The sequence below is a fragment of the Vicia villosa genome, linkage group LG2 (genome assembly GCF_029867415.1).
Source record: "Vicia villosa cultivar HV-30 ecotype Madison, WI linkage group LG2, Vvil1.0, whole genome shotgun sequence".
NCBI classification, from domain to species: Eukaryota; Viridiplantae; Streptophyta; class Magnoliopsida; order Fabales; family Fabaceae; genus Vicia; species Vicia villosa.
In genome coordinates, this window is record NC_081181.1 from 138,694,235 (window position 1) to 138,720,783 (window position 26,549).

The 26,549-nt window shown below is 33.5% G+C and overlaps 3 protein-coding genes across 3 annotated transcripts; all 3 read right to left on the reverse strand.

The window, feature by feature from the left end:
* Positions 1 to 501: 501 nt before the first annotated feature.
* Positions 502 to 1,972, reverse strand: LOC131646898 (soyasapogenol B glucuronide galactosyltransferase-like). Its single transcript, XM_058916832.1, has one exon. It carries the CDS (start codon positions 1,948 to 1,950, stop codon positions 517 to 519), a length of 1,434 nt encoding a protein of 477 aa, XP_058772815.1. The 5' UTR covers positions 1,951 to 1,972; the 3' UTR covers positions 502 to 516.
* An 8,119-nt stretch (positions 1,973 to 10,091) lies between these two features.
* On the reverse strand, positions 10,092 to 12,976 carry LOC131652218 (SUMO-conjugating enzyme SCE1-like). Its single transcript, XM_058922022.1, has 5 exons — positions 12,691 to 12,976; positions 12,532 to 12,615; positions 10,841 to 10,993; positions 10,623 to 10,736; positions 10,092 to 10,397 (listed from the first exon to the last, which is right to left on the reverse strand). Exons 1-5 carry the CDS (start codon positions 12,754 to 12,756, stop codon positions 10,335 to 10,337), a joined length of 480 nt encoding a protein of 159 aa, XP_058778005.1. The 5' UTR covers positions 12,757 to 12,976; the 3' UTR covers positions 10,092 to 10,334.
* Positions 12,977 to 20,797: 7,821 nt separating this feature from the next.
* Positions 20,798 to 22,274, reverse strand: LOC131646899 (probable WRKY transcription factor 15). The gene is made up of 3 exons (XM_058916833.1): positions 21,650 to 22,274; positions 21,352 to 21,477; positions 20,798 to 21,205 (listed from the first exon to the last, which is right to left on the reverse strand). Exons 1-3 carry the CDS (start codon positions 22,216 to 22,218, stop codon positions 21,046 to 21,048), a joined length of 855 nt encoding a protein of 284 aa, XP_058772816.1. The 5' UTR covers positions 22,219 to 22,274; the 3' UTR covers positions 20,798 to 21,045.
* Between the last annotated feature and the right edge of the window lie 4,275 nt (positions 22,275 to 26,549).

Below are 26,549 nucleotides of genomic sequence, written 5' to 3' on the forward strand. Positions count from 1 at the left end.
ATAAAACCTCCTGCAATGGTGTTGATAATGATCTCGAAACTTTGTTTTTGCATCGTCTATAGGAAGATGGCACAAAATAAGGGTTACAAATGATAAGTGTGACATATGTCAATTTTACCAAGCTCTAGAGTGGGCACAAATTTTACTTACTAAAAGTACAATACACGACAACTCTTGTTGTAGAGGCAAGTTAGATAAATCAATACTAGTGTTTAATAACAATAAAATACCATATAAATATTAATAATTAATTAAGTCAATTAAATAAATATAATATTTAATTATTACAAAAAACACACATTTTATTAACAAAAATTCTCACCAATTCAACATATTTATTACCTTATTCTGATTAACATCACATTACATTTTTTTCCATATTTGAACTCACACTAAGATCATTACATGGGATCAACAAAAGAAGAAAAACAACAATAAAACAAACAAACAAAAAAACTGATTTTTCGTAGAAGTTTCTAAGGTTAAACCCTAGCAAGTTTAATTTCCTTAAGCTCCTTAATCATAAGAAGACCCACCAACTTGAATAGCTTTCTTTGCTTCCACACTCAACTCCTTAACTCTTTTCCTCATAGCAACTTCTTCTTCACCACCATCCATCATCAACCTAATAGCATTCCCAATCTCTTCCCTTTTCACAACCTCACTCCCAAACTCATTCCAATTCCTCCACTCTTTAGCTCCAACAGGAACACCAATCTTCAACACATCAACCACAAGTTTCTCATTGAAAAAATGTTCCGCAAACAATGGCCATGTCACTGTTGGTAGCCCAACATTCACACTTTCAACAACTGTGTTCCAACCACAATGACTCACCAACCCTCCAATGGCAGGATTCTCAAGTATCAACAACTGTGGTGCCCAACCCCATATCAAATACCCTTTACCACTTTCCTTAACCTTTTTCTCAAACTCTTCAAGAAAAACACCACCTTCTCCATTTTCTTCGTTTTTTCTAACAACCCAAATGAAATCATGACCTGAATCTTCAAGTGCATGTGCAATTTCAACTAGTTGTGAATAAGGAAACTTGTTCATACTCCCAAAACTCACATATAAAACAGAACACTCTGTTTTAGAATTCAACCATTTCAACCACCCTTCTTGCTCCTCTTTCTTCTCACCCTCTTCTTCTTTTGAATACCCTCTTGCAGCTTTATCTGAATCATCTTGATTAGCCCATAAAGAAACAGGTCCAAGTCCCCAACTCTTAGTTCCCATAACTTTCTTATAATGATCATAATAATCACTTTCGAGTTTATAGAAACTATTGAAAACAGAACCAAAGCTTTTCCTCTCTGATTCCTTGATAACTTTCATCAACTCAGTATATTGATTCGGAGTTCGAAGCCAATCCGGTATCTGCAAACGTGTCATCTCCAATTCATCAGGTAACTCCGGTAACACAAATTTCTCAGTATCAGACTCAGTTTTCAAATGGGGTGCAAACATTTCCACAGAATGCGCAGCAGAGCGAGCAAGATAACTCGCGCCATGAAACATAATCCTAGGAAACCCGAGTTTCTTAGCAACATCAGCTGTCCAAGGAAAGAACATGTCAGTGACAATGAAATCCGGTTTAAGAGTTTCGAAGAGGCTTTCGATTTCGGGCTGGAGAAGGAAAAGGCCCATGTAGACTTTTGGGGTCATTTCTTTTGGTGTGTTGACATTGAAAGATTCTATTCCTACTGGAAGACCAACTTTGGCAGCTGGGAATTCGAGGATATGGGTTCTAATGGATCGACCGCGAGATGAGTCGAGGTTGATGGAGTTTTGGAAAATGGTGGAGTTGTGTTTTGTGGAGATTATGGTTACGTCTACACCATGAAGAGCAAAGAGTCTTGCCATGTCTACTAGAGGGATTATGTGACTTGTTGAGAGAAAAGGAAGGAAAATTGATTTGAGCTTTGGTTCATTTTGATTCTCCATGGTGATGGTGGTGGCTAGATTTTGTGACTTAGTAGTATTTTTGGTTGTCTATTTATATAAGTTTTGGTAATGAAATGCATTAGTTGAAAACTGTTTGTGTATAACTGCATGCACCACGTGGAGTAATTCTCTTAAATGATGAAAGAATATATTAATATAATATTTATTAGTTCAATCGTGGCATACGAGGGTTTATTTTTAAGTAAAAGATCTTTTCCTTTTTCTTCTTCTTAAATTTAAAGTTTGGCTTTCTTTCATAATATCCACCCACTCATGAATTAGTAGGGGTGTTTGCGGTGCGGTTTTGACGTATAAAATTATCTGAACTGCAAGAGAAAAAAGTATACGGTTTGGTTTGGTTGGCTTTTAGAAATAAAATCGAACCAAACCAAACTAATGCAGTTTGGATTGATTTGGTTGGTTCGTTTTTTTTTTACAAAATTTATAGAGCCATACATACACATTAATGACAACATAATTTTGTATTTAGTCATTTATGTGTTATCAAATAACAACAACATTCATCATATTTGGATAACAACTTTTCATTTAATATACAAAAATAATATTAAATAAAAGTGGAATAAAAAACATAAAATAGCAGTATAAAATAATATCAAAAACATTATAATGAAATAGAAAAAAAAGAGGAGATGAAATATTAGAGAAGATGAAAAAGAAAGAGTAGAAAAGATGCGATTAGATAAGAAGAAGAACATTAAAAATGTAATTGGAAGAAAGAACAGTAGAATAAAAATAATAAAATGAAAAAAGAAAGAACTTAAGAGATGAAAGATTAGAAAAGAATATGTGATATTCTTTAAGGGTCTACAGTCCAGGCTCATGGATTTCTTATAAATAACTCCACATGAGGTTAAAAGGGCCACCCAATTCATTACGCAAACGACACCACATACATAGTTTCTCACCTTTACGGTGTGAGCTTGCTCTAACACCACAACGACTCTAAAAACCTTTTACAGACCTCCACAACAAGGGGTTGTCACATATTGTACTTTTAGCAAGTATAATTGACACCTTGTGGAGTGTAAAATTGCAACTTAAAGTATTTCCTAAGGGACTTAACTTAAAGTCTCTCATACGGGGCTCAACTTAAAATCTCACCTAAGGGACTCAATTTAAAGTCTTGCTTGAAGAACTCAAATTGAAGTATCGCCTAAATAAATCAACTTAAAGTCTCGCATGAGGGACTCAACTTAAAGTCTCGCATGAGGGACTCAACTTAAAGTCTCGCATGAGGGTCCTAAATTTAAGTCTTGCTTTAGGGAGTCAACTTAAAATCTCGTATAAAGATCTCTAAGTAAGGAAAATAGGCTAAATTACTTCACCTTTTATGAAGACCTTGTGCTTAAGGGACTGTGTATTCACTACAAGAAATAAGATATATGGCAACGACTTTTTTTCAGCGACTTTTAATTTGCTGGCAATAATATAGATATAGCGACAACTAATTTAAGTTGTTCTTACAAGTCATTATTTTCTCAATAATCTCATTATCGTTGGGAAAAATGACTTATCGCAACAATAATTATTTTTGTTGAAAATAGTACAACTTTTTAATATGCATATTGTAACGACTAATATAAATCGTTGTAATAATTTTTTTCTCATTCTCAAATATCATATTATTAGCGGACGAAATAACTAATCTCCAACAATAATTATTGCCGCCGAAGATAATACAATTATTTACATACATATAGCAACGACTAATTTATATCGTTATAATAAATTAATTTTTGCAAAAATTTTATAATCAATGCAAAAATTACTAATTTATAACAATAACTCTTAGTTAAAAATATTTAAAAAATAATAATTTTTAAAGAGTACTTTTTTTACATATTTGTCGTGAGTATAATAAACAATATATCAAGTAAAAAAATTAAAAAATGCGAACGTGATATAAAAAAATTAATTCAAAGATTATATGTATATTTATTTAGTAATTTGCTTCTGTAATTACATTTTTTTTTTATGTTATTACTCTATACACATTATATCTACTACAATTTTATTCAATTTTTTTCTGTGCTAGTAAGAATGATTCCATGAAAATCATTGTCATTATAACTATAATAATAACAAGTTCTTGGGCATTTGTGGGATTTTTTTATGTGATTGAAGTTTTTAATGTGTATTTTTATTAGAGACTAAAAAATCAGCTTTATAAATAAAAAGTTTCAACCTTGCTGGCCAAGTTTTCATGCATTAAATCAGCATTTACTGTTCAATGGTGGCAAATATTCACGCAATGAATGTGTCTAGAATTAAGAGAATTTAAAATATTATTTTAGAGTTATGCAAATTTATGTCATAAGGGCATATTAAGTAAAAAAATTATATTAAGGACCATAATTTCCTTACCGATTGCATTAGTAGATAATTTCAAAATATAGTACTTTTTAATAAATTATTGATTATATTTATTAATTAAAAACATTTATATATTTTTTAAAAAAAAAAGAGAAACCACTACTTCCTATAAATTCGTTTTCTTTTTCTCATAAACCCTACAATTTCTCAACTGCTCTCTTATTCTAAAACCACTCACCATTTTCTACTGATTTTATTCTCTCTATCTCTATTTTACTCATATTCTGATTTGATCGTGCATATGAGTTTCCTTATTATTTTCATGGATTTGTTAGATGTCACACCAAAGAGAATATTTGTTTTGACTTTTTCACCAACAAATTTATATGTATTAGGGTTCCTTTTTCCTCTCACTCTTTTTCTCTCTGTGTCCAATTTTAAGAAGGCAAGTTATATGTTGTATTTATGAGTTTCATGGTTGTTTTAGATGAGGCATTTGATATATTAATGTTTAATTTGTATTACTAGGTTTAAGCACTGGAAAAGTGATTGATAAGGTCAATCAACATCATGGAAAGATACAAGTAAGTTTAGTTTAAATAAAATTATTTTTGTTCATTATATGGTAATTATATCTAATTTGAGATTGTTTTTCGGAAGATTGGAAACAAATTTTTGGAGTAATTATGTTATGAGTGGGGTATGGATACTTAAGTTGTATGAATAAGTAAAAGATTGTTGTTTTGTGGAGGGAGTGAGATTCTGTTTGTGTGCTGGTTTGTTTAGTATATTGAAGTTTTCTTGGCTCATGAATTTTTTTACTTTCAATGTTGGTCCTCTCTTCATAATCCCACCAATAGGATTTATGTTAGTAAATTTTTTATTAAAGTAGTCATATTGAATTATAACTTTCGATCGGATTTAAATTGCAGATACTTTAAACTAAAGATGTTTCAAGTACTGCTTGAGAAGAAAGGTTCAAATCAAGTTATGAGGAAAAACCAATACTCTTGCAACACTTTTGCAAGATGCAGTCAATTTTATTTATTATTGATGTAATTTTTATTTTTTATTTTTGTAATAATTGAATTATTTATCATTTTTCAATTTAAGACGTGGAAAGGGATAAGTTATGAATTATACATTATATTTTAATAATGTTTATATTAATTTTTGTTTATGTTTCATGTTAAAAAAATCACATTAATAATACTATTATTTATATTCAAAAATACTTTTTTTTAACAATTATGACAAATAAAATTAAAATTGCGATGCTTACTAATTTTTTTATATATAATTAAATGAAATTAGTTAATAGAAAAATGTAAATTAAATCAATTATTTTAGTTGTTGAGAAATAGATGGTATAGCAACAAGTTGTATGCTAAAAAAAAACTTATTGCAACAATTTTAATTGTTGAAAAATATATTATTTGCAAGGACTATAGTTGTTGTGTTATACCTAGTAAGGCAACAATAATTTTTGTTGCATAAACATTGGTTATGACAGCGATATTAAATGTCGTTGCAAAACTTTTCGCAACAGCACTTATACCAACGACATGCAACGACAATTATTTCGTTGCAAAAAATATATTTTGCAGCAATTTTGTATCTTTCTCAACAACTTTTATCGCTGCAAAAACTCTTTTTTCTTGTAGTGATTGGTGTAAGTAAAAATTCCCCTCCAAAGGGGGCACCTGAACTTTATTTGGATTGGTGGATTCCATGTTACCTATCAAAATTGGCACACCCTCTTTGCACCACTCTAAGTTTAGTACGAAACAAAAACGAAGCATGGATAATGTGTGTTGTTGAGCTAATTGACAAGACAAGATATGTCTCCCACCTAAGGGAATTCTCCGCCAAGCAAATGGAGGCCATAAGATACAAATAAATGGTGGTCCTAAGGGAAATGTTGCACAGCGACTTAGTACTTAGACATGTTTTTGTGCTCGTTATATAGAGGAAACTACAACCCAACTGGAAAGGGCCATACGGCATATTTTAGAAACTAACTCACTAAGCCTACAAGCCCAAGGATCTAGATGGATGACTCATCCCCAAAACTTTGAACTTGTTAACCTAAAATATTAGTATACTTAATTATTTTTAGGTTTCTAGTTAAAGATGAAAGGCGGTTTTCCTGTCAGTGTATGAATTTACTTGAAAAAATTTATTGATATTTACAACAGATTATTACGTTCTAGAGTTAACATAAATGTTAGATATCCATAGAAAGATCTTTGTCGTCTTAAAAAGGTAATATAAATGTTGGACTTTCATAGGAAGATCCTTGTCGCACTTAAAAGACAATATAAATGTTGGACTTCTACAAGAAAATCCTTGTCACCCTAAAAGAAAAATATGAATGTAATACTTCTCTAAAAGATCCCTGCAGCCCTTAGGGGGCAGTATACATGCTAAATTTTCATGGAACATCTCCTATTCCACTTAACTTAGTATCGTGTGAGGAACTCAACTTATAGCCTCATCTGAGGGACTCAACTTAAAGTCTTGCCTAGTGGAATCAACTTAAAGTCTAACCTGAGGGATTCAACTTAAATTATCAATACCAGCAAGTAAAGACTTTCACTTTTGGAAATTGTCGGTGTTACTTCTGCAAAGATTACTTTTTTGTTTGGGTTTGCATTTTTGGAAAGTGAAAAAGATGAAAATGTTACTTGGGCTTTGGAGGTGTGTCAGACTATGTTGAAAGACCAAGAATACTTACTACAGATATTTCACTTATGAATTCGGTTGCAAATGTGTTTCCTATATCATATGCATTATTTATAAGTACCATATAATAAAAAAAATGTGAGAAGTAGTCTTAAACTTGCGGTAGGGACCAAACAAATCAAGTGTGTATATAGAAAAATGGTAAAAATAATGGTGTGATATTGGAAAGCATAATGGATATTTGGTATGTTTTAATAAATTCCTCTACGAAAGATTTATATGTTGAATATGTCATACATTTCAGGACCGTGTGTGAAAATATCTGAATTTCTTGAAATATGTTGAAAGTACAATTCTAGACCAATTGAAGGAGAAAAGTTGTATGTACTTGGACCAATCAGTTTAAACACTTTGGAAACATGACAAATAAAAGAGTTGGATCCGCTCATGCTACATTGAAGGATTGGTTGGGAAATAGTAAAAGTTATTTATGTAGAGTTTGGGACTATGTGAACCAAATGATCCAAAATCATCATAACAAGATACAAACATTATTTGGTCAAACATCAGAGGAAAAATAGATGTGTTTCTTTAAAACGAGTCATCTTATTCAAGTGCGTATAACAGGGTGTGTATCGAACTGACATGATATGGTTTCTCCGAAACATTTTTTCACTTCAAAGTAGCCCTCCTTAAAATCCAACAGGATGCATTATGTGTTTTGTGTGGCTTTCAAAATCGCAACAATTAGTTAAAGTTTATTTGAAACTAGGATATCATATACCAAAGACATTCCCATAGTGGACATCTCATTTCATAAAAGAAGTTAAAACGTGGTTGGGCAACTTTTTGATTGGATGGAAGAGTTCATCAAGTTGAACGAGATTGAAAAAGAATCAAATCAACAAAAGTCAAAGACAAAATCATCCATAGATATAGATTTAGGTGGTGACACATTTTTTTATGCATTTTAATTTCTATCTTATGATGTATTTAGTTGGTGACTCGTTTTTTTTATGTAATGTTGAATTGTTGTTTTCAACAATGTAATTTGAATACATTTTAAAGTGTTTAAATGTATATCTAACATTACTCGTACAAATATTGGACACTTAATTTTCTATGCCAAAAACAAGTTATGTTTGTATTTTATATGTCAAAAAACAAGTTATGATTTTAACAGGTTTTGTCTATGAGAAGTGAATCCAAATTTTAAACTTTGAACATACCCCATTTCATATGCGTTAAAAGGGCGATTTTAGATTTCAATATCCAGAATATCCTCTCAAACGAGATTGAATTTTTAAGGTCCATATTGATCTAAAATTTGTATAAATATAGGTGTCACTTATGTTAACTAAAACACCATATAATATCTCAATATTCGTATCTCACATTTGTCTACTTCAACAGCAAAAAACCATCTCTTAAATTTAGGTTAGGGGTGTACATGAGTTGGGTTGGACTGAGTTTGACCTAACCCGTTACCCAACCCGTTCAAACTTTAATGTGTTGGATTCATCGTCCAACCCACAATTTCATTATCAAAATCGACCCCAATTGACTCGTTCATATATGGGTTAGGTTGGGTTGGGTTCGTGGGTTGTATTTTAAATTAAAAAATAATAAAAAAATTTCAATTTAAAAATATTGTAAGACAATTCAATACATTTATATTCATTTCTATCACACAAAATAGATGAAGCACATCATATAACACTAGATAATATTATAAAATTCCACAAGACACATTAATTTTATAAAATACGTAAGTTGAAAACGATATAAGAAAAAAAAAACATTTAGTCTTAGAACTACGTAAACTTATTGATCTAGTAGTATTATTGGTGAAAAATAAAGCTTTTTTGAAAAAATTATGGTTAGTACTGAGATAATAATTTTATATGTCTATTTAAAATAATAATAAAAATAAGAAATTACTAATGTCACATCAATGAATTTGATCAACGAGTTACAAAACTCAAACCCGATATCGGAACAAAAATTATATGGATTGTTGTTGGTTGGGTTGGATATACTCGTAAATGAACGAGTTCGGATAATTTATGGGTTGGTTCAGTTTGGATTAGCACGTTCGTGGGTCGACCCGCATCATGAACACCCCTAATTTAGGTTCACTGAGATAACTCGTCTTATCCATCTGAAACCCACACTAAAAATCTCTTGTGATACCTAGACAATCAAAGAGTTGTGGAGCTTTATTATCGTTCATCTTCTATTGACAATGTTGAAAAGATATATTTCAATAAATTTGAGCAATAAATATTTAATGATTATGTTAAGTACAACAGTTGCGAGATTGACCGACAATATTTTAAAGATGTTGAAATATCCACGATCATCTCTAATTGATGAAATGTAATATCTCTAAATGATAAAATGTAATGTTAATTCTAGATTAACGAAAAATCTATGCAATGTTATGTATTTTATAAGTACAAATTTATGTTGTTCTTTCCATTTCTACCATTCCTTTTGGTGTGTGGTAGTACTAAAGATTTCGAATTTTAATATTTGAACAACCCTTAAACATTAAACATTATTTCGTTTCATCTGTGTTTTAGTTTATATAACAGAAAATCCATGTGTTTTAGTTTATCACAACAAAGAACATTTTAAATTGTAATATTCAAACGAGTGTTATGAAATTGAGCTTAAGAATGAGGTTGGTTTCCGTGAATTTGAATTTTATAATAGCTTGTAGGCTTACGACCAATCCAGATTCCTTTGTATCCCGTCATTAAGCATGCAAGCTTGGAGGCTTACGAACAATCCAGAATTAAGTGGAAAAGATCAAGAGATTATGATCTTCCAAATATTAAGAATTAAGAGGAAACGTGCAGAGTTTCACTCTCCTTTGAATGGCACATGACATTCAAACATATTTAGATGAGAAAAGGTGAAAAACTAACATGTACTAACTAAAAGGAACAAAGTCAATCAAGCCGAAATTACAGCACTTTTTTAGAGGAAAATGCAAAATTCCATCTATAATTTATCTAGGATAAAGCTATCAATTGAAAAACCAGTTCACCACTTAGATCTATTATTGATCTTAATGGAAACAACAAATTCAAACTGGTAATCATAACCCCATATAATAGTAAGTTATCCATTTCTATAAAATGAACCAGCAAGTATTGCCAACAAGTATTATTAGTTGACTTTCACATTGTCATATATTAACATGTTATCCAGATCTGAGAGTAAATAAAAATAGTTAAAACCAAGGAGTCTGCATGTTATGGCAGCGAGCAATCACACAATTTTAGCACCAGGCAAGAAATAGAAAACAACATCTACCATACTAGAATAGTTCCTAAAGTGAAGCACATATCGAACTAGACAAGAGGTGGATATTGTTTTGATTGCTGCTTGACCCTTCTTTTATACTCCACTGCATCCTGCAGAATACATTATTATGTAAGGACACACCTTTTGTAATCACAAACAAATATAAGCATCCTAATCTAATTGGCTACAGCTTTATACAACAACCATTTCTTATAATCTATTCTTATAGCAGTGTTTAATAAAATGCAACTTGAAGAGCAAACATATTAACAATTCTTATGGAGCAGGGAGCCAAAATATCAATTGGAAAACGTGGGGAGATTCTGGTTATTTACCTGGATGAATAGATGATAGCCTTCTGTTTGGGCAGGGTCAGAAGGATTTGGCTGATCAAGCAGGTCTTGAATACCCACAAGAATTTGCTTCACTGTTATAGCTGGTCGCCACCCCTAAAAATTGTAAGAATAATAACATAAATTCACATTCAGAAGCATGTGAAATGGAATATAATACTTTCAAACGGTTATGCAATCATCAAAAGAATCATACTTACACTATCCTCATTAAGTATAGACAAGCAAACAGTTCCAGACGGATACACATTAGGGTGAAAGAAACTTTGAGGGAATTTGCACTTAGGTGGCTTGCTGGGGTAGTCTTCACTGAAGATCATTGTCAGTGGGTAATAGCCACCTTCCCAATCAGTCTGCAGCAAATGACAGTGACAATATCAAACAGGCAGCTCATTCATTTGCAAGTCTAAACCAAGGCATTGTCTCAGGTAAAGAATTTGACAAGGAGAATAACTAACATTTGTTCAAACTAAAGAACAGGCTACTCAATCACTTGCAAATGTTATCAAAGGCATGAATCAAAAGTACATTATTCACTAACACAAGCCTTCAATGATAAAATGTTGGTAATTTCAAAGGTACAAGATAATATCTTTACTATTCACGATAATATAGTTCAATTCTACAATGCTAGTATCAGAAATAAAGTATTGGTGCAAAAGAATTGATTAGTATCATGAAAGTATGTGTTAGCATGAGGTTTCACATTACTCAGTTTAATGTTTTCAAATCTAGAACTACAGATATTGTAGTAATTCTAGCACTGTCTATAATGGTTGTAATAAGGCTTGATTTGTTAGCTAGGAAATTAGGGCCGGTGACTTTTATCATACATTTAAATTTTCCCTAATGGGTTTGATAGTAGTGGAGAGTTAGTGATTATTAAAGAATACCAATTCTACTCTGAATCTTAGAGAGAGAAGTTACAAGAAATCTGTCGAAAATTTTGGCAACGCTACAAAGACGTGATAAGATTCCTGAATGGCAACAATATTTGTTTTCAACCTTTGTTTCATTCAATTTTTATCAAGTTACTGAACTTGATTTTGTTAGTGTTTGATAAATCCATCAAACCACAAATCTAAAATTCTTCATTGGATAAATAAAGATAATATCTCAATCTGCCCCTTACATAGCTATAATCTGTCAAAATACAATACCAGGAAGCGTGCTTCCAGGTACCATGAGGGGGAGGATTAACAAATTATCTAATTAAAAGTGAAATCAGATTAGTCATTCCTGGATAGCGGCACAGAGCTGCCGACCCCAAAAGTCGGATAGCATATTGCAGGATGACCACTCTATTTGATCATTTTTTAGGAGAAATTACAAATAATAATTATAAACATATACTTCATGTAAAATTAAACAATTAACTCAACACAAAATATTCATAAATCAAAGCACACATGACTCTTAGAGCATAAACGACTATGAATGAAGGAAGGTTAAGGTTTAGTCTCAACTCAATTTTGATTGAAAAATCCAAAATTATCCTTAAAACATAGTAACATTGTAAATTTAAGGGGTAATTTCAGTTTTTCTAGAGGGGAAAAGGATAACGGGTTAGAAACCGCTCCCGGCGGGAAACCACTCTTCTCCGCTTTTATGCTATTTACCCTATAACCGTCACTATAATGTTATGGATCGCTAAGTCTCTTCCCATGACAGTCGGCCTCTGATCCGCTATAGCGCGATACATTACAACTTATTATCAAACTAAGCCCTATATTTAACTACTTACTATCAATTTAGTCCCTAATAGTATGAGTAAAATTTGACAAGAGTCAAAGACCTTTTGAAATATTCAAACTCTAATTTATTTGAGAACAAGGTATATCGTTCTATATTCACATCTAAAATTACTAAAGAAAAAAGCCAAAAAATGTACCCCTTGCTTGCCAGGAATAGTGCAGTGCCAGACCATCAAATTGATAGTTCCATCAGGGAGCGTTTCAGGCTTGGCAACGAAACCCTAAATTGAGAGAAACAAGTTCCATCAAATTGATGATAAGTTAATCAATGAATCAATGAATAAAAAGTAACTCACATGTGGATGATTCTTTCTCCATGACTTTCGTTCCTCAGCAAGGCGTCCACGAGCAATACCAGACATATTTCGTCGCTTCTTTTTGGAATCGATAAACCCTTACCTCTCTCTTTCTCTGACTGTATCTGCGCCTTTAATCTCTCTAACAAACTTCCGCTTATTCTACTGCTGCAACGCGTCTTCTAGAATCTTCGCTTACTCCCTCTAATCGGATGAAATATAAACTGCGGATTTGTCACCTGATTTTTCGTTTTCTTTTATAACTAAGAATATTTGACAATTGCTGAGCTGTCCTCGCGTGAAAATCACGCTGACCCTGTCCCACACGCCTTTCCGTCACTATTCCTGTTTTTTCGACTAGGGATAGCATCACATTTCACACATGATACCAAATAGGGTTGGACACGCTATCAGTTTGGGTTGGGTTCGGATTTAATGGGTTAAATGGACCGAAATCATGAAAGTATTTGTTAGAATCAATTTTGATTGAATTTTTAATCGATTTTATCGGATTTGATTTAATTAATTTATTAGTTAAAATTGATTAATTTATTCAGTTAACAGTTAATTGATCATTAATTTTGTTATAAAATATTTAATTACATTATAACTTTTTTAAATAAAGCAATATTAAATAAAAAAAATTGGGCCTCTGAATAAAACAAATACTTCAATTTAACACTTTTTACAACAAATAAATTTTTCTATAGTTAAACTTAATAAATTTTAAAATAGTTCAACTTTCAACAAATCGTAAATAAGTATTCAAATTACAGTCAAAAAATATATTATAGTCATCCAAATTTAAAGTTTTAAATATTTTACAAATAAATTCATCAATGAACACTCTATTTGATTTTGTTTATATTTGTAGTTGAAACTACTTTTTCCTTATTCTAGTCTTTCTGATTAGTTCAAAAATAACCTCACACATACGAGATAAAAACAAAATACATGACCATCTGCAATTATCACCAAAAGATGTAGGGTCTAATGTTAAGACATAAGTATGATTAGCTCAACATTATAATATCTATAACATGAATATGTAGAATTTCCACAAGAACAACAAGATAATTAGTAGATGTATAACCTGCAAGTCGAACATTAGAAACATTTTCCCTATCCAGATTCAAAAGTTCTTCAAATCCAATGCAAAATCTTTCGTTTGGATAGAAACCGAAGACATCTTGATCATGTATTAATTCTGCAATGATGTCACATTAATGCTCATTAGCACATTTTAAATTACAAACAAAAAACAAATCAATGTTTAAGTTGAGAGACCTTCAAGAGATGAGACCTCCAAACAAAAAACAAATCAAGTTTTAACTTGAGAGACCTCCAAATTCAATGTTAAAATGATGACAAAAACATAATGATAGAATGATGACGATATACAATGAGAACAATGTTATAACAAAACTAACTAAATAAAAAATATCTCTACGATAACACTCCAAATTACTGCCACACATTGAAGAACCCACAGTCAGATGAATTAACAATAGGTATACCCCCAATAAGAACTTAGTTTCAATAAGTGATAAACAAATTCAAAAAGATTTCAAACATAATTTATAATCTGTGAATTCAAAGTCAAGCTATTAGCCTGTAGGTCTGGCCAAAATGCTTGAAGACTTGTAAGTTGCCAATAAGATGTTCTTTCGGTCCTCATATCAGTTTCATGGTACCTATGTGACATCAACTAACTTGGTTATAATTTTCAGTCATATTTTCGTCAATCAATTTCAATTTTTAAAGTAATAGATAAGCATACTAGTAAAACAAATAACAAAGGCTCATGAGCATAGTGGTATACAGCAAAAGGTTGTTCAAATCATCATAACTTGATAAGTTATTTAACTAGTGCATCTATATAACTTACTAAACTAATTCATAATCATAAAACCAACAACTTAAAGGATCATTATAAACCAGAAACTAAAAGAATCATTATAAACTGATAAGTGGGAGATGTCTTACCCATTTCATGGTGCAAAAGCATGAACCTTATTGATTCCAATAGTCCATATGCAAAAAAGGTTGCAACATAATTCCCAAACAATAAATATGAGTTTCAAAAAGATAAGCTTGTGTTGTTGAGTCCCAAATTGAATCCAAAAATTATAATTATATCTTTCATAACTAAGAATAAATTAAACAGGCTCAGCCTGCTGAAAAGCAGATGCTCCTCCAGTAACATGAAACTCTGCCATTTATTAAAAAAGTATAAAGAGCCTTAATTTCAACAAAAAATTATTTAAATAATGTTTAAAAAAATGAATTTTTGATTCATAAAGTACCTGAAACAATTGAATTGGTTATCTCATATTTTTCAATCATATTAAGGACTTTTGGTTGTTGTCAGAAGGCTTCAAGAAGTTTTGAGAACAAATAAGTGCCTCGACCATTTTAGGACTCAAAGAGCTCCTATACATGTCTAAAATCCTCCCCCGTTCTAAAAGTACTTTTTGAAGCTACACAGTAAATGGATGTTGCCAACACATCCCGAACCACTATTGCTAATAGAGGGTAATAGGTGCAATTCTTCTTCCAGCGGTTAAGAATATTAAAATTTTCCACATCCCATAACAAGTGTCACCTAAGTATTTATCTAGTTCATTTTAATTTTTCATTGTGTCTTTCTCCTTCAAGTGTCTTTCAAAAAGCATCATCCGGTCATCCCTTATAAAAGTGATGGATTATTAGGTTGGAAGATGTTTCTCTAAGGGAAGTGCTTCCCAATGGTGCATTTATGAGACTAGCCCCAATATTCTTATTATGATCAGATTTATACCAATTGTACCGTTTAAAGAGACTATTTTTTTACACACTCAACTCTTTTCCTAACTAGTTCAATATCAACCTCATACATGCCATTAAAAGACCAATAAATATAGTTAAACTTAAACCTATGGTAAATAATCACTCCATAGTAAAGAAAATGATTTACGTTTTTCACATACCCCCAATATTTCTCATATTTAGACGTCATATTTGAAACCATTAGAGACACAAAAGTCTTCATGTTCAAAGAAGTTTCTTGAAGCTCACACAAAATAGAAAACAAATTATGAAAGGTTGAATGCAGGGACACCTCATGCGAAGATGATAACACTTTAGTTGCTTCATAGAACATTTTAAAGAAAATCACAAAATTCCTAGATTTTTCCCAATCAATAGAACAAGGTGGACCTAAAGGCCAAAAAACCCTATGCATCCGGGATCCTCGTCCTCTAACTTTTCAAATGCTACTTGAAACTTTTCAGCAGCATCCAACAATAATTAAGTGGAATTCCACCTTGTAGAAACATGAATACAAAGTTTTTTTACATGTTATACCTGCAATTCCTATACACTCCATACATTTCAAAGCTATTTGTGGTGAAGACCTCAAAAACCTAACAACATCGCGAACACTTTTAATAGCCAATTCACGATATCTTTGTCCATCTCTCACTACCAAGTTTAAGATATGAGTAGCACGTCTCATATGAAAAAAACCTTCACCCATTAAAGCAATATTATTCTTAAGTTTTTTTTCCAAATGAGACACAACCGCATCCTTACATGTTGCATTATCAAGGGTCATTGTGACACTTTCCTATGCCCCTATTATTTCAAAATCTCCTCGACTTGCTTACCAATGGTTTCACCTTTGTGATTTAGAACTAAACTAAAACTAATAAATTTTTGTGGTATTTCCATATGTTGTCAATGAAGTGTGCAGTAGTGGTCATATAACTAAGATTTTGAATGGAAGTCTAATAGTTTGTGGTTAGTGTAACCCTAACACAATAAGATTTAAAAGGGCATATATACCTAACAAACAGTTATATACACAACCATATATCACCATCACACACACTTTTAAACATATACACATCTAAATTATATATATAGTGTATGCATCACTATCATCTTAATTAAACATACACACTTTTACACATACACATATCTAAATTAAACATACACATTTGAATACCTTTAGTCACTCCTTGCAAGTTAGCATCTCCAACTCCATGTAAGATATCATCTCCAACTCCATGCAAGCTACCATCTCCCTACAAGTTGCATTTTTCACGCTTCATCTTCCAATATACAAAAGGCAATAGAATTAGCAACAATTGTGAAGTTTTTCGTAGCTAACTTGTCTTACTTTTATAAGACATGTTTTTACGATTAACGTGAAACACAACAAAAAATTTAATTGGTGAAGCATTACAAAGATGGTAATGTTTCCACCCTTCAAAGTGTAACAACACATAAATGTTTCACGCATTTTTTTCATTAAAGCACAAAGATTTTATTTCTATCAATCCATTGTTAATCGACAGAAGAATAAGAAGAAGAACAAGAGAAATTTTGAAAGCTTTAAAAATGGAAGCTTTAAGTTTTTAGAGAGAGGGGGAGAGAGAGATGGATGGATAGAAGAAGAAGAAGAAGAAGAGCAACGAAGAGGCAGGGACTTTAGGTTGCCATTCTCTATTAAGACATCTTAGAACTTCATTAGTAGCAATTTTATTTGAAACAGGATTACCAAGTGCATTCAAACGGTTTACAAGATGAGTGAGCCTTTTTTGTATATCGGTAATGGTTTCACCATGCTTCATATGAAAGAGTTCAAACTCTTGGTTCAAAGTATCGTTTCTAGCTTATTTGACTTCATTTTTGTTCCCTCATGAGTAATTTGCAATGCAATAAGTCTCACATAGCTTTAGCGGTTTTACAATTAGAAACACAATAATATTCATCAACTCCTAAAGAGCATATGAGAACATTCCTTGCTTTCCAATCATACGACCATTTTCTCTTCCACGTTCCATTATGCTTCCGATTTAGGTAAAACAACACCATCCGCATTGGTCATAGTAATTTTCAAATGGGCCATTTAGGACGGATTTCCATACATTCTTATCAATAGAATTAAGATGGATACACATATAGTCCTTCCAATAACCATGGTTTTTTCCATAGAAAATGGGCACTATATTATATGCCCATTTAGATTCAGAATCAATTATCTATTAAACAATTTAAAAGCACAAGATAAACCGGTCCTCGTGATACCACTTGTTAGACTATAGGCTACAATCTAGAGGAGGTGAATAGATCGAAAATGCAATTTTCTTATTTAAAAAGTGTTTTAAAAAATTGGTTTAACTATGGAAAGTGAAAACAATTCTGGATCGACAATCACTTATCTTGAGCCGTTATCGAAAATATCGAATATGCGTTAAACCTTATAGAACGTATTTGATTGATGAGAAAATTAATCAATTTATTTTCAACAACTACGTTTGAATAAAACCATACACTAATAATCGATTGCCAATGAAATATCAAACAAAAACTTGACTTAAGAAATTTGTCGAACACTTGATATGCAATCAATTCTATTTAGATTTTTATTTTACTTTATTGAAATGGAAAAGCAATTGCAATCATATAAATTACAATCAACTCAACAAAAACAGTTTGCAAAATTATTAATCAAAGAGATTATCTCAATGTATTGATTGCACAAACAATAATTTCACAATTTGCAATAAAAATAAGAGAGAGAGAGAGAGAGAGAGAGAGAGAGAGAGAGAGAGAGAGAGAGAGAGAGAGATTTGTTTAAATAGTTCCACAATCGGCCTCGTTATGGGTATGTTTGCCCCCAATTTCAAACAAAATTGAGATAATGAAACTTAATCTTTGCAAATGTTGTTTACAAGAGAAAAAAGAGCAATCCACCCCTCAAAACCTATGTTTGATGTTGATTTTAGCTTCTAATTTGATCCTTCAGTTACCGCTACTCTTTCGACATAACCCTTTTCTTCGCAACTTTCACTCGGTTGAATCCAAATTGCGAACTATTGTGACCCAAGATTACCAAAATGATCATCTGACTACTGTTACCCCCTTTGGCATAAACATCTTTCTTCAAAGCTTTCACTTGGCTGAATTCAAATTCTGAAATCTTGTGAAAAAATCCTAAATTAATCCTTGATCTTTGAGAAAAACCCCAAATGGATTTACCTTGAAACCCCCAAAGAATTTCCAACCCAATTTATTACAACAAACCTAATTGGACCTTATCAAACTACCTCTTGATCACATAACAAAAAAGATTATGTTTAGTTGTTGTATATATGCAATGAGACAGGATGAAGATTGTTCCTATAAAACACGTTTGGATAACCCTCCCGAAGTAAATCAGGTAGGGTTGTAACTATTAAGAGTATTGTAGGTGTATATGATAGTTTTTTGGTGCAATATCTACTTGCCCTTTCCCTCCGGAGGAGGCTCCTTTTATATTGCTGATCTTATGACTTGACACCATTAAGAGGTGGCTCTTTGAATTCCCTCATAATAATGGTACCTTAACTCCCTATGTCGCTATAATGAAGCATAACACCTTATGTAACGTATCTGAAACCCTTTCAGACTTTTGTAACCGTCGAGTCGATATAACACCTCAGTCATCCAACCTGGCACACCATTGACCCTTATGTCGGTCCTCCGGGTGGGGGTGGTTCTAGCATGGTCCGACTTCACGTTTTTTTTACCTTTTTTCATACATCGGCTTCTTTACGAAATCTTAACCTTGACATTCCAAATGATAGTCGACTCGAGTATTTTTAGTATGTACAAAGATGATGAACAATTATTTGTATATTTTTTGTTTTAATCCCTTAGAAATGATGCATGAATATGTATATATGTGTGTGTGTGTGTGTGTGAGAGAGAGAGAGAGAGAGAGAGAGAGTGAGTGAGTATGAGAGAGAGATAGTTAGAAAGCAATAATAGAAAAAAATCAGACTTGCAAAATTAAAAAATTGGACATTTTAAAACAGAAGGAGTCGACTCATAGGAGCTGAGGAGTCGACCCATGCTCCTTGGAAGTCGACTACAGGTTGATAGAAAAGTTTGAAGAAAAATAACTTCACTGAGAGTCAACCCACAACTTGAGGGAGTCGACCCATTCGTGTTGTATGTCGACTCATTCTGGACAAAAAAATTTGTTTCGAAATGTTTTCAGTGGGAGTCGACTCACAACTCGAGGGAGTCGACCCATTCGTGTTGTATGTCAACTCCAAATGCATGTGTATCGACCCATTATGAGCAGAAAGTTTGTTTTTCATTTTTCATCAGCGGGAGTCGACTCCTAACATAGTTTTTCATGAAAATTCATATTTTTTACTTGTCCAAATGTTATTTACTTGTTTTATAAGTGTCCTAAGATGAAAATGCAACCTAAACATAGAAAGATAAGGTCAAATGTACAAATAGTACATACTACCTAGTTTTAACTTTATTCAAAACGTCTAAGAGAGGATATTGCACTCACATCAGTATCAGATGAACCAACAAGACTTGCACTCAAAATTTATTGACTTGAAGAACACGTATATAAAGTGCATATAGAGATTTTGTAGAAAGCCTCGGAGAAGAAATGAGTTAGGATTGCATATATTTTAATTATCCAAGATATGTATGAAGGGGCATCCACTAGTGTGCAAACACAAGGTGGGGAGACAAATGATTTTCTCATTACAATAGGTTTGTATCAAAATCCATGGCTGAAATTGAGGAGAGCTTCAGGGGTTTTAGGTGTCACCAAGGTACCCAAAAATTGAAGGAAAAATTTTATCAGACTGCGGTAAGATCTATGATATCTGAGAAAAATGTTGGACAATTAAGAATCAATACAAGAATAAAGTAAGTGTGGCAGAGATAAGGATGTTTTGTTGAATGTGTGGCAAGACTAGACATGATATGATTATAAATGACAATATTAAAGAGAATGTTAGGGTATCATCTATAATAGAAACGATAGTGGAAATTAAACTTTGGTGGTTTGACTATGTAGAGAGAATATATATGTAGATTCTTTTGGTAAAGAGAGTATATCAAATAGAGAAAAGTCAAACAATTAAAAGTAGCGAAAAATCTAACAAAATTACAAGAGAAATTATTAAAAAAATATAGAAATTAACAATTTCGTTATAAGCATAGTTCCAAATAGAACATTACGGTAAAAGTGGATTCATATAATCGATTTCACTTAGTTGAATGAGTACTACATATAAAACAATTGAATAAAAACAAAAACAAGAGTAAAACCCCACTTTATTGTTTCTATTCTTTTTACCAAATCCACCATCTCCACTTTTTTCTTTCAAAATACTACATAATACTACATGATTCACTTTGTTGGAGTTTGTGAAGAAAACAAGAAAAGCTAAAGGAACCAATATTGTACAAGAAAAGCAGTGCCGGCTGGAAGTAAAAAGATGCAATTGTACAAGTTGTTATTAATCATTGGCATAAAGACTAGTTTAGTTAACTAAAGTTAAGAGGATTCTATTCTAGGAGGAGATTATTACTACTAGCTTCAATAGTAGAGAGTGAGTGATTGTGTTCTCCTTCATAAGTAACCACCAACATAGATGGATCATCCAAAGCCCTTTCTACATGTTTGCGTGCTGGACATCCTTTAACACTGCTGCACTTGTAATAGCCCCTGTAATAATAGTAATACCCAACACAGTCCATTTTTATAATTAAAGGTTCAACAAACAAGCAATCTAGTAGAAAAAAAAATTGGTCCTTAAAGTAACTGAGGAACTCAATTAAAATTACAAGGTTACTTGGTAATAATAAAATTACCTTGGATAAGGTGATCCTTTAATTGGTTTCTGCCCATACTTTCTCCATGAATAGTCATCCGTTGGAATATCTGCCATCTTCAAGCTTATTGCCGCTACTCTCACCACTCTTTTCAACCTCATTTTTCTACAATAACATGAATGAGTTAGTTTAACTGATACGTAATAGTTGAGTTAAATGAGTGTAAACTACGTACCAAAAATTTAATATCTGACGATAATATTTATTTATATTTATATAAACTAATTAACTCAAAAAGAAGAACAACAAAACGAAATTTGATGATAGCAAGATATACCTCTTCTTTGAACAATGACAGTTTCTAGAGGAACTACCACACTTTCCAGAACCAAAATTCTCAGACTCACACTTTCTCTTCAACGAACACGACGAAACACAAGGCTTTCCCAATGAAGAAGAAACATGTACAGCATCACCGGTGACAGAAGACATGAACGAATTATTAGCAGATGAATAAGAGAAATCAATAATCTTGTTTTTCTCAGCAGCTTCATTCGTGGGGCCAATAAGAGGAGGAATCTGCTGCAACGGAGTAGCACGGTAGACTATAGTTTCAGAAGGCAAAGGCGCTCTTCTGAAACGAGCGTGACCAGTTCTCGTCCGGTTTCGACTCAGAAGTGAAACAACATTCTTAAACTTCGAAACGGCTACGTTAGCAACGGTTTCAACTGAGTCCATGGAACTAGGCTCTGCATTTGGAGAACATGATTGTGGTGGTGATAGTAACTTTATGAGCTTTTCTATGGTTTCTAAACCAGAAGCAGCTTCTTCAACTGCATCATTCTTTTGGAATTTGTTTGGTAAAGTGTGGTTAGTGTAGTATTCCATGATGAGTTGAACGGTCATAGTAGTAGTTACAAAGGAGAAGAAAAAGAGAGATAAGAAGTAAATAAAGGACGTTGATAAAGAGGATGGGTCATAAGGTACTTTTGGTCAAATGATTCCAAAGAAGAAAGAATAATGTGATAGTGGAAGGTTTGGTCCACTATGTGTGTGACTGTAGTGTCACGCTAGATTTCTCTAATCTCTTTTATATTATGTTACCGTCCAAAGGAAGTTAAGATTGTATACGTAAGATTTAGGTGTTTACATTATAAGAGCATCTTCAATGGTGTAACCCATTTTTAGGTTCTTTATGGGTTCCACTAGCCACATCATCTTAAAATAATTTTTATAATTTTTATTTTAATTGTATAATTCTAAAAAGTTATTATTGGGCCCACAACTTTACCTCATAAACTAATTTGATTGGGTACCACAATTTTTTCATAGTTGCATTGCAATGCAATGGTACTATGATGTGGCATGTCTAGGTGGAGAACTCAAAAGAAAATATCACCATTGAAGATGCTCTAAAAGAGAGAGAAAGTAGATTTAGGTACATATTTAAGGACAGACAAGCACATAACAAACATCTCCAACTATGGGTTCAAATCATGAGAGGCAGTTACAAGGATAGACTCCGAGCTATGATGCCTCAAATAAATTCAAAGCTAGATTGGCTAGAAATAGCAATCTCCAATCATGAGTTCATATTTATGTTTCAGAATTATGTTGTTTTGAATTGAATACAAGTTCTTCTATTTAATTTAAAATTTTTTTTAAAGGTTCAGATCCACATCATATCGATTATATTACAACCATAATTGATTATAACTTAACAAAAATGGAAGACCGTTGTTTAATCTAAAACATAGACGATTACAAGATTTTCATAATCAATTATTAGACGAGTTCACCTCAGAATCGATTACATAGAGAGCTTGGATTTTCTTGTGATGATTTTGGGCCCCTAGTGGTTTTTTGTTATATTTTTTGCCTCTACGAGAGCTTTTTGTAATCATAAAGACAGTGGCGTCCTCCAGGCGTCTTTTATATTAATCTCCTTTACACTTATTTTTCTCCATAGATATTTTCGCGTCACTATTTTTTACCGTTATTTGGATTACTTATTAGTATCATCTAATCACGAGGCGCGGCGGCTACCTGTAGCTCTTCTTACCACAATAATAGTAAGGATCTTTTATGGGTATTCAGTGACTTGATTGCTCCCTAGGACTCTTCCAGTGTTTTGATCGAATATAAGGGCGACAAGGATTCCTCTTAGGGATCCAGCATTTTGATCGTCTTTTAAGACGACAAAGATCCCTCTTAGGGACCCAACATTTTGATCACCTCTTAGGGTAGCAAGGACCCCCTTACGGATCTATCGTTTAGATTGCCTCTTAGGGCGGCAAGGATCCCTTTAATGTGTCCAACATTTTAATCGCCTCTTAGGATGTAAATGATCCCTTTTAGAAACCAGTCGTTTTGATCACCTCTTTGACGGGGCAAGGATTCCTCTTACGGATCCAGCGTTTTGATCGTCTCTTAGGGAGACAAGGATAAATCTTAGGGGTTCACCATTTTTATCGCCTCTTAGGGCAGAAAGGATCCCTCATAGGGGTCTAACATTTGGATGGCCTCTTAGGGTGATTCTCTCTAGAGCTTTTAGGTTTTTTGCAAAAGAGAATAACAGACGGACATACATTCTTTGAAAAAATAAACCGAGGTGCTTCATTAAAAACCCTTTCTTGATGCAAGGCATAGAGAAAAAAGAGTGCACCCTCATATAGCGATATGTCATTACAAACGAAAGAGATAATACACGTTTGTCAAAACTAACCGCAAAATAACTAAACTAAAGTCTAGGAAACAAACAAATGACGATAGGGAAAGTGGGATTAGAGGGCCTTCTTTATGGACTTTTAATCTCCAATCTCCTCGGTGGCTGGAGAGGGAGCCTCCTCTCTTTTGCAAACTTCTCTTGGCGGCTTTGTCCCTGAGCCTACTTTCCTAGCGTTCGAGCCGAAAGTACAGACCTTTTTCAGCTTCAGGCTGTCACCATAACATTTTCTGGCGATTTCCTGATTTCTTTGGATAGCTCATACCCATTCCTTAGAGAGAGAGAGAGAGAGTACTTCATCCATCAATACAAAGTGGACTAGGCGGCGTGCACGGTATTAAAAGATTTCTGCCCTATAATCATATATTACGAAGAGGGGGCATCAATAATCAAATACCCGAACTTAATTTCTTTGGCTTGATCTTGCTCTCTAAAGGTGTCTTTAGCGTGATGTAGCATTTCACTTTCACCTATTCCCTAGGGAATCCAACTAACAAGCCCTTGAAATGTTTTAGATCCTCTAGGTTGAGGCAAAGTCTTTCATATGTAACCCAATAGAGATTATCTGCATAACTTCCTTGGTCTATGAGAATTGTTTTGATCTCCCGTTCACCACATCTGTCGATAATGAATATGGGGTCATCATTGTGAGGGTGGATGCTAAATGCATCCTTCTTAGAGAAGGAGGTTGTGGCTTCTGGTGTCTTTAGATCTCCTCATCCTTCAATGTTAGGGAGGTATTTTATATTTAGAATTTGGCGAGTGTATCCTCTACGGGCAGAGCTAGTCTCCCCACCTTCTACAAACCCTCCTACAACAATATTGAGTGTGTGGTGCACAACTTTGCTACCCTTTCCTTGGGATGCCTTCTTCGTGTTGTTGAACCCGAGGCTCCCTACATTGTCTCTAACATGAGAGATGGATTTGTTTGGTCCTCGAGAGGAATCACCCTTCACATAATTCTTGAGGTGTCCCTCTTGGATAACCTCTCAATCCATTTCTTGAGTTGGTAATATTCTTCAATGTGGTAACCCTTGACTCCATGGAACTTGCACCATCTACCTGTTTTAGGACTCATCACATCTTCCTTCAAAGCTGGAAACATAAGGATGTTGTACAGGTGAAAAACCTCGCACCATATCACTTCACGACGAGTGTTCAAAGGCATGAAGCCATTTGCTGTCTTGTCTACTCTCTTGAATGCAATCTTGTCATGGATGAGAGAGGTATAATTACCCTTCCTCTGATGGAACAAACCTTCTCAGTGTTTCTATCCTCACCTTTTATCTAACATTCTGCCTTGGTGACCATTTTCTCTAACGAGAATGCATGTTTCTGACGAGAGACTCATTGAAGTGACTTGATGATAACAAGCACATAATTTTCAATAAGAACAAATATGCACTCTAATCGTATGGTTTAAATTGCAGAAGTTCTGAAGAATGTGAAAGTGATTTCTCAGAAGCAGAAGGCTGCATTGAGAGAAGTTTATAAGAATAAGATGTTATAGACAGTGATTTCTCATCAGCAAAAGGCTGCATTGAGAGAAGTTTACAAGAATAAGAAGATCTAGACGTTGAGAGAAGTAGACAAGAATAAGAAGTTCTAGAGATCGAAGGAAGTTTACAAGAACAAGATGTGTTGAAGACAAATAAAGAAAAGTCGTAAACTCTGATACTCAAAACGCTTCAAGCACCAACAAACTGCAAAGAATACTCTTATGATCAGAAGATCTAACGTTACAATCGTCAAATACAAGATCATCTCGTAACGGCGGGAAATTAATTACAGCGAACATAATCTTTGTAACACCCGAGGCCAAAGAAGGCAAGGGGGTGGTTGCACCGCATGAAACACCTGAGGCCAATGGGGGCTAGGGTGGTCGCCACATCGGAATGAGAGGGATCCTGAGGCCGTGCAGGTATGGGACTGCATGGTTGAAGGAAAGCTTATAAGGATTAATGAGTACTACCTATACCAACAAGATGCATCTTCTTTTCGGTAGCCCGTTCCATAAGAACTCCATAGTTAAGCATGCTTGACTTGGAGAAATTCTAGGATGGGTGACCTTCTGGGAAGTTTCTCTGAAAGCATGTGAGTGAGGTGAAAGCATGCTGAAAAGACATGTGTTGGTTTGTGGGGTCAGTCGATAATCCTGAAAGTAGTCTGGGGTGTTACAAATGGTATCAGAGCAAGACCTCTCCCAGTACGATATGGTTTGAGAACGAACCATGCGGAAGCTGGTGGACATGTAACACCCGAGACCGAAGAAGGCAAGGGGTGGTTGCACCGCATGTAACACCTGAGGCCAATGGGAACTAGGGTGGTCGCCACATCGGAATGAGAGGGATCTTGAGGCCGTGCAGGTATGAGACTGCATGGTTGAAGGAAAGCTTATAAGGATTAATGAGTACTACCTATACCAACAAGATGCATCTTCTTTTCGGTAGCCCGTTCCATAAGAACTCCATAGTTAAGCGTGCTTGACTTGGAGCAATTCTGGGATGGGTGA